The following is a 14,811-nucleotide window of genomic DNA, read 5'->3' on the forward strand; positions in this document are numbered from 1 at the left end:
GATAGGATGTCAGTACATCAGGATTTATACATTTTCAAATATATAAAGTATACCATGATTTGTAGACTCAATAATTTTCACACAAACTAAATAATATATACTAATTTGTTTTTATTTCAAATGCAGCAGAATACATTTTGGCCTAAAACTATAAGATTATTTATTTGCAAAGTTTTATAACCAGCTAGGAAACTCAGAAAATCTGTTTTCTACATTTTTCTGTCTTTTTTTTTTTTCTTCACATAGCAAAAAAAAAAAAAACAAACAAAAAAAAGTGAATAAGAACGCTCTGTTTAACTGCTTTCCGCCAGCCGCATCATGAAATGATGGACTAGCGAGGCAACTTTCGTTCTGGGAGGAGACCATATGATGACCTCCTATTCTTGCCGCACGTGCGCGCCTGAGGGGAGCGTGCAGCGCGGCGATCGGTTTTTAGCGGGGACATCTACACTGGCAATCAGGGCACTGATCACCAGTGCTGCCAATCAGTGCCCATCAGTACTGTCAATTGGTGCCCACCAGTAATAACTTTTAGTGCCCATCAGTGATGCTTTTCGGTGCCCATCAGTGCCTTCTCATAAGTGCAACATATCCGTGCCGTCTATCAGTACTGCTTATCAGTGCCCATTATCAGTCTCAATCAGTGCCTATCATTGCCCCTATCCATACCACTTATCAGTGCCCATCAGTGCCGCCTATCAGTGCTGCATATCATAACTGTCTGTCAGTGCCCACTAGTGCTGCATATTAGTGCCTCCCCATCAGTGCCGCCTCATCAGCGCACATCAGTGGAGGACAAAAATTACTTAATTTACAAACATGTATTACAAAAACGAAGAAAAGATATTTAAAAAAATCTGTCTTTTTTTTTTTAATTTGTTTAGGAAAAAAAAAAAAAAATAAGTGGTAATTAAATACCACTAAAAGAAAGCTCTAGCTGTCTAAAAAATAATTAAAAATTTTTTTTTTTCGGTACAGCATTGCATGATGCACTGTTCTGGTACCAGTGACCCTAATAATGCTAGCATTTGATGGATTGAGGAAGGATTAGAATCACTGTTGGGTTTTTACTGCTATCTAGAGCTCTGTTAGAGATGTCCCTTCACTTCCAGTCCTCCTGACAAAGTTTTACTAGACAGGAAGGGAAAGTCTCCAATGGGAGCACAGACAGTAATACAAATCTCACAGGGGTTCTAGCCTTCCCCTGTGCTACAAAAGAAAAGTGTTTTTATTTCTGTCTGTGTATCTGTTGGAAAGTTCCTCACTGTCTTTTTGGTTAAATGTGATTAGCAGGACAGAATGAGCCCCAGAGAGCTGTAAAAACCTGACCGGGGGTTCTAACCCTTCCCAACTATGTGCAATACTAAGAAAAAAAAAGTATTGGATGGAAATACACTTTAATTATGCATCACATTATGTACATTTCAGTGATAGACCACACCCATGTTCACTGACCAATAGGAACATGTTACTCACTGATACTGCAGTCATTGGGCAGATAATCTACCCAATCACAGTGATCAATGAGAGAGAGGGAGCAATCTTATTTACATTTATTTATAGTAGAAAAACCTGTAGGACACTGACTTAAGCCCCACCCACTTTTTCATCCTATTGGTTGAATATTTCAGCAATTTCATCCCTCCTCCTTGTGATGTCACTCATATTTTCTGTTCCCCCCACAGATCTTTATACATCCTCTCCCTACCAGTAACCCAGCATGGAGGGGCTCAGTGAAGGTGGTGGTGAAGGTGCAGAGGTGTCGGATCGGGTCACACAGATCATAAAAGGAGATCTGCCCGGCCTCATAATCCAGATATATCCCCACTCTGTTACTGGAGATATTGGAGAGTAAGGAGATCAGTTTACGGTCATGTATCACCCCATATAGATCACCATTCCTGTACAAACACCAGGACTTGTTATTATTTGCAAGCCATGACTGCAATCTTTGTCTCTTGTCTATACTGGGGTAACACATCCCGACCCTCCATTCATCTGATCCCCCGACATCCACTTCCCAGTAATGTCTCCCTGAGGAGAAACTCCGACTGCTCAACACCTGAGACCAATACTGAAATCTCTCTGGTGTTTCTGGACGATTCTGGTCTATATGAGACCTGGATACAGTTTTCCTGTCATCTGATATATGTAGAGAATTATGAGCTGTGTTTACATCCAGTAATATATTTGTTGCATCCTGTATATAGAAGTATACATTTACCTCTGTTATTAGATCATAAAAACCTGTGTGTAATGTGTGTAATGTGTGTGATATCCCAGCCACATCCAGACCCCCTCCATCATGGAGGAGCTTCTCATGTCTCTCTCTGTCCTCATTATCTCCATCCTCAGTATCACACAAGTCACCTGTGTCTGATTCCTGTAAGACAGTCAGTGGATCCGTCATGTTACACAGCTCCTCAATGTGACGCATCTTCCTGGACAGCTCCTCCTTCTTTATTTCCAGATCCCGGATGGAGATGGAGATCCGCTCTGCCTGCCCGGAGATCTCCCTCAGGATTCTCTTCTCCAGGTCTTCCAGACGTCTCCTGAGATCTCTAAACAGGGCAGTGACTCTCTCGGTGTCACCAGCTGCTTTTTCTTCTACTTTCCTCCTGTGTTCCTGCAGACTCTGGACACTTTCCTCCTCTCTCCTTATCAGAAGTTTCTGTAGAACATTCCTCAGTGTCTTCTTCTTCTTCTCAGAAAACAAAACAGTTTAACTGTTTAAACTCAGTTACACAGCTCCTCAATGTGACGCATCTTCCTGGACAGCTCCTCCTTCTTTGTTTCCAGATCCTGGAGGGAGATGGAGATCCGCTCTGCTCGCCCGGAGATCTCCCTCAGGACTCTCTTCGCCAGGTCCTCCAATGGCCTCCACACTCACCACATCTCTTCCAATAGAGCACCTTTGGCATGTGGTGGAACGGGAGATTGGCATCATGGATGTGCAGCTGACAAATCTGCAGCAACTGCGTGATGCTATCATGTCACTATGGACCATAATCTCTGTGGAATGTTTCCAACACCTTGTATCTATGCCACGAAGAATGAAGGCAAAAGGGGGTCCAACCCGGTACTAGCAAGGTGTACCCAATAAAGTGATTGGTGAGTGTATATTCCTAGGATTGTGTTATTATTACCACCTCATATTCTCTATATTATAGTGTAGATCACATCCTCCAAACGTGTATTCATTCCAGGCACAGTAGACAAGTAGACTAAAGCTGGGTATAAACTTGTAGAATTTTGAATGAAAATTTGTACAGAAATTCTCAGTACATTTGTAACCTTTTTATAAAGGTTTTTCGAAAGCAGTTCAACATTTTATTTGCTTTTAATATTTGATTTTGGAACCAATGGACTTCACAAATATTTTCTTTTTTTCTTTTAACATTTTCCAGAATCGTGTGGCAAGAAAAGTCTTCAAAAGTCACACAATGCTGCTTAAAACATATATTGTGTTTATTCTCCAAGATGGGGTCATTTTGGGGATGTTTCCACTGTCTTGGTGCTCCAGGGCCTCCAAAAATGTGATGGGTCAGAAAATTAGATGCATAATTTATGTCCCTGGAAAGCCTGAAGGTGCTCCTTTGTATTTTGTGCCCCTTTATGTGGCTAAGTTGTCAACAAATTTCAGAAATATGATATTGCCATATTCAGCAGGAGTAGCAGAATGTGTTTTGAGGTGTAATTGTAAGTATGCCTATGCTGTGTTTTAGAATTATCTTATTAACCACTTCCCACAAATTGACACAGCCCTACGCCGGCTCAGAGGAGTGGTTGTACTGGGGTGATGCCTGCAGCTAGAGGCATCAACCCAGTACCATTTTTTTTAGAGTCGGTGGTCAGCTTTCAGGTGATGACAGCCAATACGGCTCGGGAGCCGCTCGTCTGTTATCCCAGCAAGCGGAATGGGATGCTTCTGCGGCTCTGTCTGGGTCTCCCGTCCCACCGGGAGACCCGAGCAACCAGCCGGCATGTCTTCCGGCTGATTGGGAGTCCCGATGTAGTAACCCAGAAGCGGTGTGATGGCGTCACGTCCGGGTTACTCAGCGGCTAAAGGCGCAGAATTTTTAAAAAAGTGTCAGTATTCAAAATGCTGATTTCAGCATTTTGAATACATTGAAGTGGTGGGGTTTGGGGTCTTTAAGACCCTCGATCCCTCAATAAAGAATACCAGTCACTGCCTATTGCTGTCACAAGGGATGTTTACATTGCTTGTGACAGCAATAAAAGTGATCCGATTTTTTTCTTTTATTTTAAAACTGTACTAAAATTTAAAAAAATTAATAAAATAAATAGGGAAAAAAAGACATTTTTAAAAAGTTCGCCCTTGGCTCGCGCACGAAAGAAAATGCATACGTAAGTCGCGCCCACAAATGAAAGAGCTATTCAAACCACACATGTGAGGTATCGCCGCGATCGCCAGAGCGAAAGCAATAGTTCTAAAAAAGAGCTACTCTGTAACTCTAAACTGGTAACCATTAATTTTTTTTAAAGCATCGCCTATGGAGATTTGTATTGATCGTAATTCGTCGCCATTCCGCAGATGTGTGCAATTTTTAAATTGTACCATGTTGTTAGGTATCAAGTTTCTGACACTTGTTGTTTACAAGTTAAAATCAATATTTTTTGCTAGAAAATGACTTAGAACCCCCAAACATTTATATATATTTTTTAGCAAAGACTCTGGAGAATAAAATGGCGGTCATTGCATTATCTCTTTCAAACGCCATTTTTTTTTGGAAAAATTACAAAAAATCACATTTCACTGCATTTAAAAATCACTAAACAGTAAAGTTAGCATATTTTTTTTATATATTGTGAAAGATGATGTCACGCCGAGTAAATAGATACCCAACATGTTACGGTTTAAAATTGCGCACACCCGTGGAATGGCGACAAACTACGGTCCATAAAAATCTCCATAGGCGACGCTTTAAAAATTTTTAACGGTTACCAGTTTAGAGTTTTAGAGTGTAGCTCTTTTTTTTTTTTTTTTTTTTTTTTAATTATTGCTCACGCTCTGGCAATCGTGGCAATACCTCACATGTGTGGTTTGAACAGCGATTTCATTTTCGGCGCGACTTCCATATACGTTTTCTTTCGTGCGCGCGCTAACGGCGATGGGGGCGGCTAATTTTTTTTTTTTTTTTCTCCTATTTATTTTATTTTTTTTTTAAATTTTAACACAGGTTTTTAAAAAAAAAAAAATCTGATCACTTTTTTATTGCTGTCACAAGCAATGTAAACATCCCTTGTGACAGCAAGATGCAGTGACAGCAAATAAAAACATTTCTGAGCGCAAACCTTTTATACTGAGCAATTTGTCCGCTGGGGGGGGGACGTCAATGCAGAGTGCCCACAGCATTGCCCCCAATCAATGCAGAGTGCCCACAGCATTGCCCCCAATCAATGCAGAGATGCAAGCGCCCCACCCCCGCGAGACCCGTGCGCTTACCTCACGGCAGCTTCTCTTCAGTCCCCACGTCTCCTCAGTCCTCCGCCTCCTCCTCGGCCAGTGGCATAGGGTTTGCCTTTCGGACAATCAGGAAGCGGGAGGACCCGCTCCCTGATTGGCCAGGAGGAGGATCTGTGTGACAATAGCGAATTTTTCATTCGCTATTGTCACACAATGGGCGGGCTCGGTCGGGGCGCACTGCTCACTACCTTCACATCGTCTGCGCGGTCTGAATGTGTGCTGCTGCGCAGGATCTTCAATTAGACTGCGCATCCGCGCATGCGCACAGCTTAAAGGGAACATTGGTGACAGGTACTCTTTATGGAGGGATCGGGGATCTAAAAGACCCTAGACCCCTCCACTGCACTTCAATGTATTCAAAACGCCGAAAACTGCATTTTTGAATACAGTCGCTTTTTGAATCCGCCGCCTTTAGCAGCAGAGTAACTCGGACGTGACGTCATGGACGCTGCCTCTGGGTTACGTCATCGGAGACCTGATCGAAGCCGCTTCTGGCTTTGATCGGATGTGATGGCTGGGTGCTCAGGTCTCCCGGTGGGACGGGAGACCCGGGCAAAGCCGCGGCGGGAGTGGGGCAGGGACGTCCTCTCCCGCTTGCCGGGGCATTGGTCATTACCGCCGGAAAGCCGACCGCCGGCACTAAAAAACGGTACCTGGATGATGCCTCTAGCTAAAGGCATCACCCCGGTACAACCACGCAAAGCCAGCTGACGTAGGTCTATGTCGCTGGTGGTAAAGTGGTTGAAAAATTGTTTTGGTACAGTATTGCATGAACGCGCAATTGTCATTCAAAATGGGCAGGACTACAGGCACATACAACAATAACATACTGTGACAGTATGAGATGCCGCCACTGTGAAAGTGGTCATTTAAAAGACAAAGAGTTTGCCTGTGCATGACTACAGAGCATTTATTTTGAGAGGAGAAAACTGTTCTGGCAGCTTTCTCCAGGTTTTGGTATACCTGGATGGAGCTCTGTAGTTTGGAGATTCCATAATGTCTTGGGTGGGACGGAATCTCCAACCCTGTGTTTGGGTTTTGTGAAGGACCAGCAGGGTGAGTGCTCAGGTGCACACAGCCCTTATAATGGAGGTTTAGGAAAACCTCAGGGCTCCCAGTTGGTGACTGCTCCACCCAAGAGAGACAGGAGGTCTCCAGGTAGCGTTGCCACCTCATCCCTTTAATCCAGGACACATATTTCATTCATAATTAAGGCCCTCCAATCCCCTAATTAGTTTAGTTGCCCTTCTTTGGACAGAATCTAGTGCAGCTGCACACAATAACCCTGCCAGGTTTTACTATGCACAGCTGCAACATATTTTGTGAACTCCAGTTTTAGTGAATTTACCCCATTTTTTGAGGGGAAATAAAGAAATCCACCACTTCCGGACCATTCGCCGCAGTTATACTTTACTACTTGTACGTTAAATACTGGGGTTATGGCGGCAGATAAAGTCCAAAGAAGGGCAACTAAACTAATTAAGGGATTGGAGGGCCTTAATTATGAGGAGCGATTACATGAGCCTAATTTATTCTCCCTGGAGAGGAGATGCCTGAGAGGGGACATGGTAGCGATTTACAAATACCCCAATGGTGATCCCAGCATAGAAAAAAAAACGATTTAGTCTCAAGGAGTGTAAGAGGACACGGGGCCACACAATGAGATTAGAGGAGAGGCGGTTTAACCTTAATCTGCGTAAAGGGTTTTTCACTGTAAAAGAGGTGAGAATGTGGAACTCTTCCACAATTGGTGGTAACTGTGGGGAGTATGGCTACTTTTAAAAGACTCTTGGACGTGCATCTCAAAGATCACAATATTCAGGGTTATGGGAAATGATCACATCACTGACACACACACACACACACACACCTACACAGGTTGAACTGGATGGACTGATGTCTTTATTCAACCTCAACTACTATGTAACTATATTTATTACACAGGTTCTGAGGCTTATATAATGCAGATAAGGCACCAAGTGGTAATTATCACCTTAATCAGCCACAGAACCTGTGTAATATATAAGGGGGCACAGTATGTGGTCACTTGTGTGGAATTGTGGCCACCCCACCTGTAAGCAGTTAAGGTTTAGATTCATACGGTTGCTGTGGTTATTATTAGGCATTTATGTGGTTAAATTATACCTGGCTAGAGGTAACAGGTAATGGCCAATCAGTTATCAAGGAATATTCCAGTGGCTGGAGCAGAGGCTATTTAAGTTTGGTGCAGTCTGGAGTTCTTCCCTTTGCACCGAAGAGCACACCGAGGAAAGTTGTGTCTGCTTACCTGACAGCATGGAGTCCCTTTTGAGGCAGCTCATAGAAAAGGCGGAGAGTGAAGGTGGAGAGGCCTGGCTGAGGCATTGCCTTAATATGCCTGAAGAGGTTCCGCAGCAGGAGCCGGCCACAGCTATGAATACAGTTTCCCCTACAGTGATGGAGGCTAGAGCTGAGCCGCCTGCGGACGCTCCGGGATGCCTGACCAGAGCTAGAAGAAGCCGGGCCCCGGAGAGGGAGAAGACGCCGGAGAAGCATGTCAGTGAAGCGGCAGGCGGGCCGCCATGCGGCGTCATGGCGGCGAAGACGGCGCAGGGGCGCATGCGCCGAGCATCAAGGAAAAGAAGACGAGCCTCCCTGTCTCCTAGAAGGGGCGGGGGAGGGCGGACTGAGACTGTAACAGCGAACCATGAGGTGGCAAAAGGGCGGCTGCCATCACCACCACAAGCTATCCCTGTGAATGTCAGGGCGACACCTGCTGCTGGCTCGGCTGCAGTACAACAATGGCCAAATGGAACAGCTGCTACAGCGCTGCTGGGAGAGGTGGGACAGCAAGCTGTCTCGCCCCCAGCGGTGGGTGAGTTATCAGAAATGCATAATTTGTCGGCTTTAATTAACTCTTTGTCGTCCATTGTGAAGTCCTTTTCCCATGTTGCTCCTTCTGCTCCTCCTATGTCTGCACAGCAGCTGGCAAACTGTGAACCTGTGTTTTCGCCTGCTGTGTCCACTGTCTCTATTCCCCCTGTTATTAACCGTTTGTGTTCGCATGTTGACCATAATGTTGCTAATGACTCTAATATGTTTTCTGTGCAGACACCATTACAGGCGGGTTGTAGTGTACCAGAGGCTTGCATGAAGGATGCGATGCCTTGTGAAATGTCGCCTCTGGGTTACCACCTGAGCTTGGGGGTCAAGGAAAAAATATGGAAGGGGGAATTTGTCGACATATTATCACTTTTGCCTACGCATAAGGATTTGTCGATTAAGTCGGATAGGAGGGAAGAAAAACAGGAGGAGGAGAGGCGCAGGGGGGCCCCCAGGTCATTTCATAACTGGATGCAAGCATTTTGCATTTTTTCCGGGGTAATGGCGGAAAGGCACCCTGAAAGGTGCGGGGGCTTATTTCAACACCTTGATCATGTACTGGAAGCCTATAAGGGTTTTGGAGGATTGGGCTGGTACTACTATGACGAGTCGTTTCGTCAGAAGCTATCTGTCCACCCCTCTCTAAGGTGGGGTATGAAGGACGTGGGCCTTTGGTTGAATTTGATTTCCCCTCAGAGGCAGGCTGTGACTAGACAACCACTACCTAGTAATCAGGCAGTAGCATATCGCAAGGGATGCTGTTTTGCGTTCAACGACAGTCAGTGTCGTTGGAACGCGTCCTGTCGCTATAAGCACGAATGTTCTTTTTGTGCGGGCCCGCATCCAGTAGTTAAATGCTTCAGGAAAAATGCTGCTTCAGGGTCGCAATCACAAAAGGATATTTTTCCAAAAAGCCTGCATGCCTGTGAGGCTGGAAAGAATGCGGCCATGGTTGGACAGTTACCCAAACAGGGAGAAGGCGCGTTTCCTCACTGATGGCTTTGAGAATGGCTTTCCTTTGCCTTCCTTTTCAGGGGAAGGGTGTTTGGAAGTGAGCAATTTGAAGTCTGTTGAGAATTTCCCACAGGTGGTCCGGGATAAAATTGGTAAGGAATTTGAATTGGGTAGGGTGGCAGGCCCTTTTGAGCATCCACCATTTGATAATTTTCGGATTTCCCCCTTGGGAGTAGTCCCTAAGAAAGAGCCGAACGAGTTTCGGGTTATTCATCATCTCTCTTACCTAAGTTCGCTTAACGACGATATTGATGAGAATTTGTGTTCCGTATCGTATGCTACGTTTGAGGAAGCTGTGGCGAAAATTAAAACTTTTGGCCGAGGGGCGTTGCTAGCAAAAGCGGACGTGAAGTCCGCTTTTCGGCTGTTACCAGTGTCACCATTGGCATTTAATTCCCTGGGTTTTCAGTTGGACGGTTTGTACTATTTCGATAAAAGCCTTCCGATGGGATGCTCGCTGTCCTGTGCGTATTTTGAGGCGTTTTCTTCTTTCTTACACTGGGTGGTGTCTTGTAGGTCGGGTAGCGCGGGAGTGATGCACTATTTAGACGACTTTTTGTTTGTCGGTCCGCCTGGAACGGAGGATTGTTTAAAATTGTTGCAGAATTTCCGGGAGATTGCGGAGGAATTTGGGGTTCCGTTGGCGGAAGAAAAGACTTGCTTACCTGCCACGGAGATGGTCTTTCTAGGTATCCATATTGATACCAATTGTATGGAGTTTCGTTTGCCAATGGATAAGCTGGAAAGATTGAGATCTCTTACTAGGCTGTTTTTGGCTAGGAAAAAGGTACTGTTGAAGGAAATGCAGTCCTTTCTAGGCCTGCTGGCGTTTGCATGCAGGATTATGCCTATGGGCCGGGTTTTTTCACGGCGTCTCTACCTTTCTATGTCAGGCTTGAAATCCCCGTTTGCCCATATCAGGATGAATGGAGCCTTGAAGGAGGACCTATTGGTCTGGGCTGAATTTTTTGACAAATATAATGGTCGTTCGTTTTTTCAAGCAGATTTTGTTTTTGCTCCGGATTTTCACTTGTTCACGGACGCGGCGGGCTCTAAAGGTTTTGGGGCTATATGGCAGACACATTGGTGTTGTGCTGAGTGGCCTGACTCATGGAAACGAGAAGGTTTGACGAAAACGGTGGTTTTGTTGGAACTGTTTCTGATACTGGTGGCTTTAGAGTTATGGGGTGAGTTTTTTGCGAATAGACGACTTTTAGTTGAGACGGATAACAAAGGGGTCTTGTTCGCAGTAAACTGTTTATCCTCAAAATCCGTCTTTGTGATCAAAGTGCTTAGGAGAATTGTTCTTTTATGTTTACAACTTAACATATGGCTGAAGGCTAAGTACACACCGGGAGTGCTGAATAATCCGACGCATTATCTCGGTTTCAGATGGACCGTTTTCGCCAGCTGTTGCCGGAGGCGGACGTGAGGGGTACCGAATGCCCAAGCCATGTATGGGAGATTGTTGGGATTTGATCAGGAGAGCGATTGAGGGATCGGTGGCTCCTAAAACCTGGGCGAGCTATTCTGCTGCCTGGAGGAACTGGTTGACCTTCACGGAAGCAAGGGATCGGATGGATGGTTGCCCGGAGGAGGTTTTGGTTCTTGAGTTTGTAGCATCATTGATTCAGCAGGAATACTCTTACAGTTATGTGAGGAAAACGCTGGCGGGCATTTCTTTTTTCTGCCGCCTGAAGGGTTTCCGAGCTTGCACAGCATATTTTTCAGTGCAACAGGCACTGAAGGGGTATAGGAAAGCAGTAGCTGTGGTGGATAGCAGGCGTCCTATTTCAATTGAGCTACTGGCGGATATTTGTAGGGCAACCTCTGCGGTTTGTGTATCGGATTATGAAGCATTGCTTTTCAGAACGGCCTTCGCCTTGGCCTTTTTTGGGGCGCTCCGTATTTCCGAGCTACTACCTTTATCAAAGAAGGCTGATGGCGGCCTGTTATTTGACCAGGTGGTGGTTGGCCACGCAATGATTCATATTTGGTTACACCGCTCGAAGACGGATGCTACGGGGAGAGGAGTGGGAGTTACGCTTAAGGCCCAGCATAACGGGGGAGTGTGCCCTGTGGCATTGGTCAAGCAATATTTGGGAGTAGGGCCGGGAGGTAGTAGGCAACTTTTGATTCATGTGGACTCTGTCCCGCTCACGAGGTACCAATTTGATTTCATACTGCATAAATGTTTAATGTATTTGGGTTTGAAAGATTTTAAGTTCTCTTCACACTCTTTCCGGATAGGAGCAGCCTCCGAGGCGGCCAGGAAAGGGTTTTCAGATGGGGTAATAAAGAATATGGGAAGGTGGAGGTCGAATTGTTTTAAATTATATGTGAGACCTAATTTGTTTATTTAATTCTCAGGTTTGCAGCGCACAGTTTGGATTAAAGGACACTCCTTCATTTATTGGGCAAGGAAGAGAGCAGCGCAACGTATTTACAGTACAAATTTAGGAATGCCCCTGGAATTTAAGTTATATTGGAGAGGAATTAGAGGCCTACAGTGGTACCAGCTTTATTTTCACCTGTCCAGGTTGTTTCAGATATGGCCTCGCCCATCCATATTGATAGTTCACGCTGGGGGTAATGATTTAGGTAGTGTTAAGACTCTGGATTTATTATTTAAAATTAAGCAGGACTTGCATTTATTTTCTCTTTCGTCCCCAGGAACTGTGGTTGTTTTCTCAGAAATAGTTCCTCGTCTTCCCTGGCTGTCCTCGTCACAGAGGAAAGTTATGGAGAAGATGAGGAAAAGGGTTAATAGGGCCATGGAAAAGTTCATGCCGTCTATTGGCGGGCTATCATACCGACATGTCGATTTGGAGGGAGGTATTCAAGGTCTTTATCGCCAGGATGGAGTTCACCTGTCGGTATTGACATTTTTAATGTGGGACTACAGTCTTGCATAGAGAGGGCCGCGGTGGTGGGGCAGGGCCGTCCTTGATTCTCAAGCCCGGCTGGTGGGGACGTTGTTTTCAGATGGTTATTGATGTTTATTTTGCTTGAGTTGTGTATAACTGAGCAATTACAAGTTTATTTGGTATTTGAGTATTTATACAAGCAATTAAATGTTTATGATTTCAATTATATTAAACCAATAAAGAGTGCCGTGGCCTTTTCTTGCCAAAGAACTGAGAGTCATGGTTATTATTTAATAAGGTTAATAAGTTTTATGTGAGAATGTGGCCTACAATTCCATATATAAGGGGGCACAGTATGTGGCCACTTGTGTGGAATTGTGGCCACCCCACCTGTAAGCAGTTAAGGTTTAGATTCACACGGTTGCTGTGGTTATTATTAGGCATTTATGTGGTTAAATTATACCTGGCTAGAGGTAACAGGTAATGGCCAATCAGTTATCAAGGAATATTCCAGTGGCTGGAGCAGAGGCTATTTAAGTTTGGTGCAGTCTGGAGTTCTTCCCTTTGCACCGAAGAGCACACCGAGGAAAGTTCCCGCCCCCCCCTCCCTTGTCGCGTGCACCTTTATGTGGTCGGGTCACCCTGGTATCTCAGGGGGGACGTTGTTTTCAGATGGTTATTGATGTTTATTTTGCTTGAGTTGTGTATAACTGAGCAATTACAAGTTTATTTGGTATTTGAGTATTTATACAAGCAATTAAATGTTTATGATTTCAATTATATTAAACCAATAAAGAGTGCCGCGGCCTTTTCTTGCCAAAGAACTGAGAGTCATGGTTATTATTTAATAAGGTTAATAAGTTTTATGTGAGAATGTGGCCTACAATTACATTAATGTGTGTCCTGGTTTAAAGGGATGAGGTGGCAATCTTATCTCCAGCAGTCAGAGAGGCTGCATGTGGCAGCCAGGGTATGTGTGTCTGCAAGAGATAGATAACGGCCTGAGGACTAAGGCCAGAGCAGAGCTGTGGGTGATAGAGTGAAGCTGTCTGCAATGAAGAACCTATGGTCTGGTTGACCTGCATAAAAAGCTGAGTGAGAGCTTAAGAGCCAGATGGACTAGCATTTTCCATTTGTGTTTACTGGAGAAGAACCCCCTGTGTGGGAAACACTTTGTTACAGCCTTTCCTTTTGCCTTTTAATACAAAAGCTACCAGGCCCTTAAAATATATTTCCTGACTGCCGGGAATCACTGGAAAATGCATCTGTCACTGAGCTAATGGTCCCCCGTGTTACAATACACATATGTGGTACCTCTGTGATTGTTGGGAGAAGGAGAATTTATTTTGGGTTGTTGTTCGGTGGAAGGTCATGGTAATAGCTAGAAATATACAGCTAAATTAAAAAAAAGTGTTTTTTACTATTTTGGACCAGTTTTCTGATGATGATGATAATAATAATAAAAATCAGGAGATATCCATTACCATTTACCACCAAATTTGTCTTGAAAAAAAAAACCGCGATATAATTCACCTGGATGGGCAAAGTCGTTCCAATCATATATTCAGTTTTATTAACTCATGTACCAAACTTTGGTCTGGCATTAAAGTTTGTTTTACCCTCCGTCATGACGGGATTAAAATTCAGCTTTCAGCCAGTTGTTGTGGACAGATATTGGTTCTTAACACCTTCCTGCAAGGCCTATAGCAAAATGATAGCCGGACGAGGGTTCCATTGTTCCTACTGAGTGTCCTATGATGTCCTTCAGAATGTGCCGCTTGCGGCGATCGCTGGTGCCGGGGTGTCGCTCACACACACACCACATCTCTGATCACGGTAAGGAGCCTGTGACATAGGCTCTTTACCATGTGATCAGCTGTGTTCAGTCACAGCTGATCACAGTGTAAATAGGAAGTGCCGGTTATCGGCAATTCTCTATTCACGTTGACAGCACCTGAATAGAGGAGAGCCGATAAGCGGCTCACCTGACAGGAGGGATCTGCACTAATAATCAATGCATTGATTATCAGTGCAGTCCCAACAGCAATGCCTGCCAGTGCCCACCAGTGATACCCACCTGTGCCCACCAGTGTTGCCCAGCTTTGCCCACCAGTGATATCCACCTGTGCCTGCCAGTGGAGCTAATCAGTGCCCATCAGTGCTGTCTTTCAGTGCCCATCGGTAGTGCCCATAAAGGCTGCCCATCAGTGCCACCTATTAGTCCCCATCAGTGCTGCATATTAGTGCCTCCTCATCAGTGGCACCTTATCAGTGTCCATCAGTGCAGCCTATCAGTGCAGCCTCATCAGCACACATCAGTGAAAGAAAAATTACTTATTTACAAAATTTTGTAACAAACTATTGTAAGAATATTTAATAATAATATCTCGCGCTTGTACTTAAAGAGGTTGTAAACCGAGAAAAAAATTTTTTCTCTTCTTTACATCCTGAAAGAGAAACACATAATGAGCTAGTATGCATCGCATAGTAGCTCATTATGAAATACTTACCTTAGAACGAGCCCCCGCCGTGCCGTCCGCTTACCTGTATGACGGGCGACATGTATAGTCGCCCGTCTTC

At 44.7% G+C, this 14,811-nt stretch overlaps 1 protein-coding gene across 1 annotated transcript; it reads right to left on the reverse strand.

The window, feature by feature from the left end:
* Positions 1-1,391: 1,391 nt before the first annotated feature.
* LOC309553040 (uncharacterized protein) lies at positions 1,392-6,101 on the reverse strand (the record flags this gene model as incomplete). Its single annotated transcript, XM_082253939.1, has 2 exons — positions 1,392-2,701; positions 6,087-6,101. The coding sequence occupies 2 exons, from the start codon at positions 6,099-6,101 to the stop codon at positions 1,658-1,660; spliced, it is 1,059 nt and encodes a 352-aa protein (XP_082110065.1). The 3' UTR covers positions 1,392-1,657.
* Positions 6,102-14,811: the final 8,710 nt, after the last annotated feature.

This window comes from Pelophylax lessonae, assembly GCF_965119305.1.
Source record: "Pelophylax lessonae genome assembly, chromosome: 4".
Lineage (NCBI taxonomy): Eukaryota > Metazoa > Chordata > Amphibia > Anura > Ranidae > Pelophylax > Pelophylax lessonae.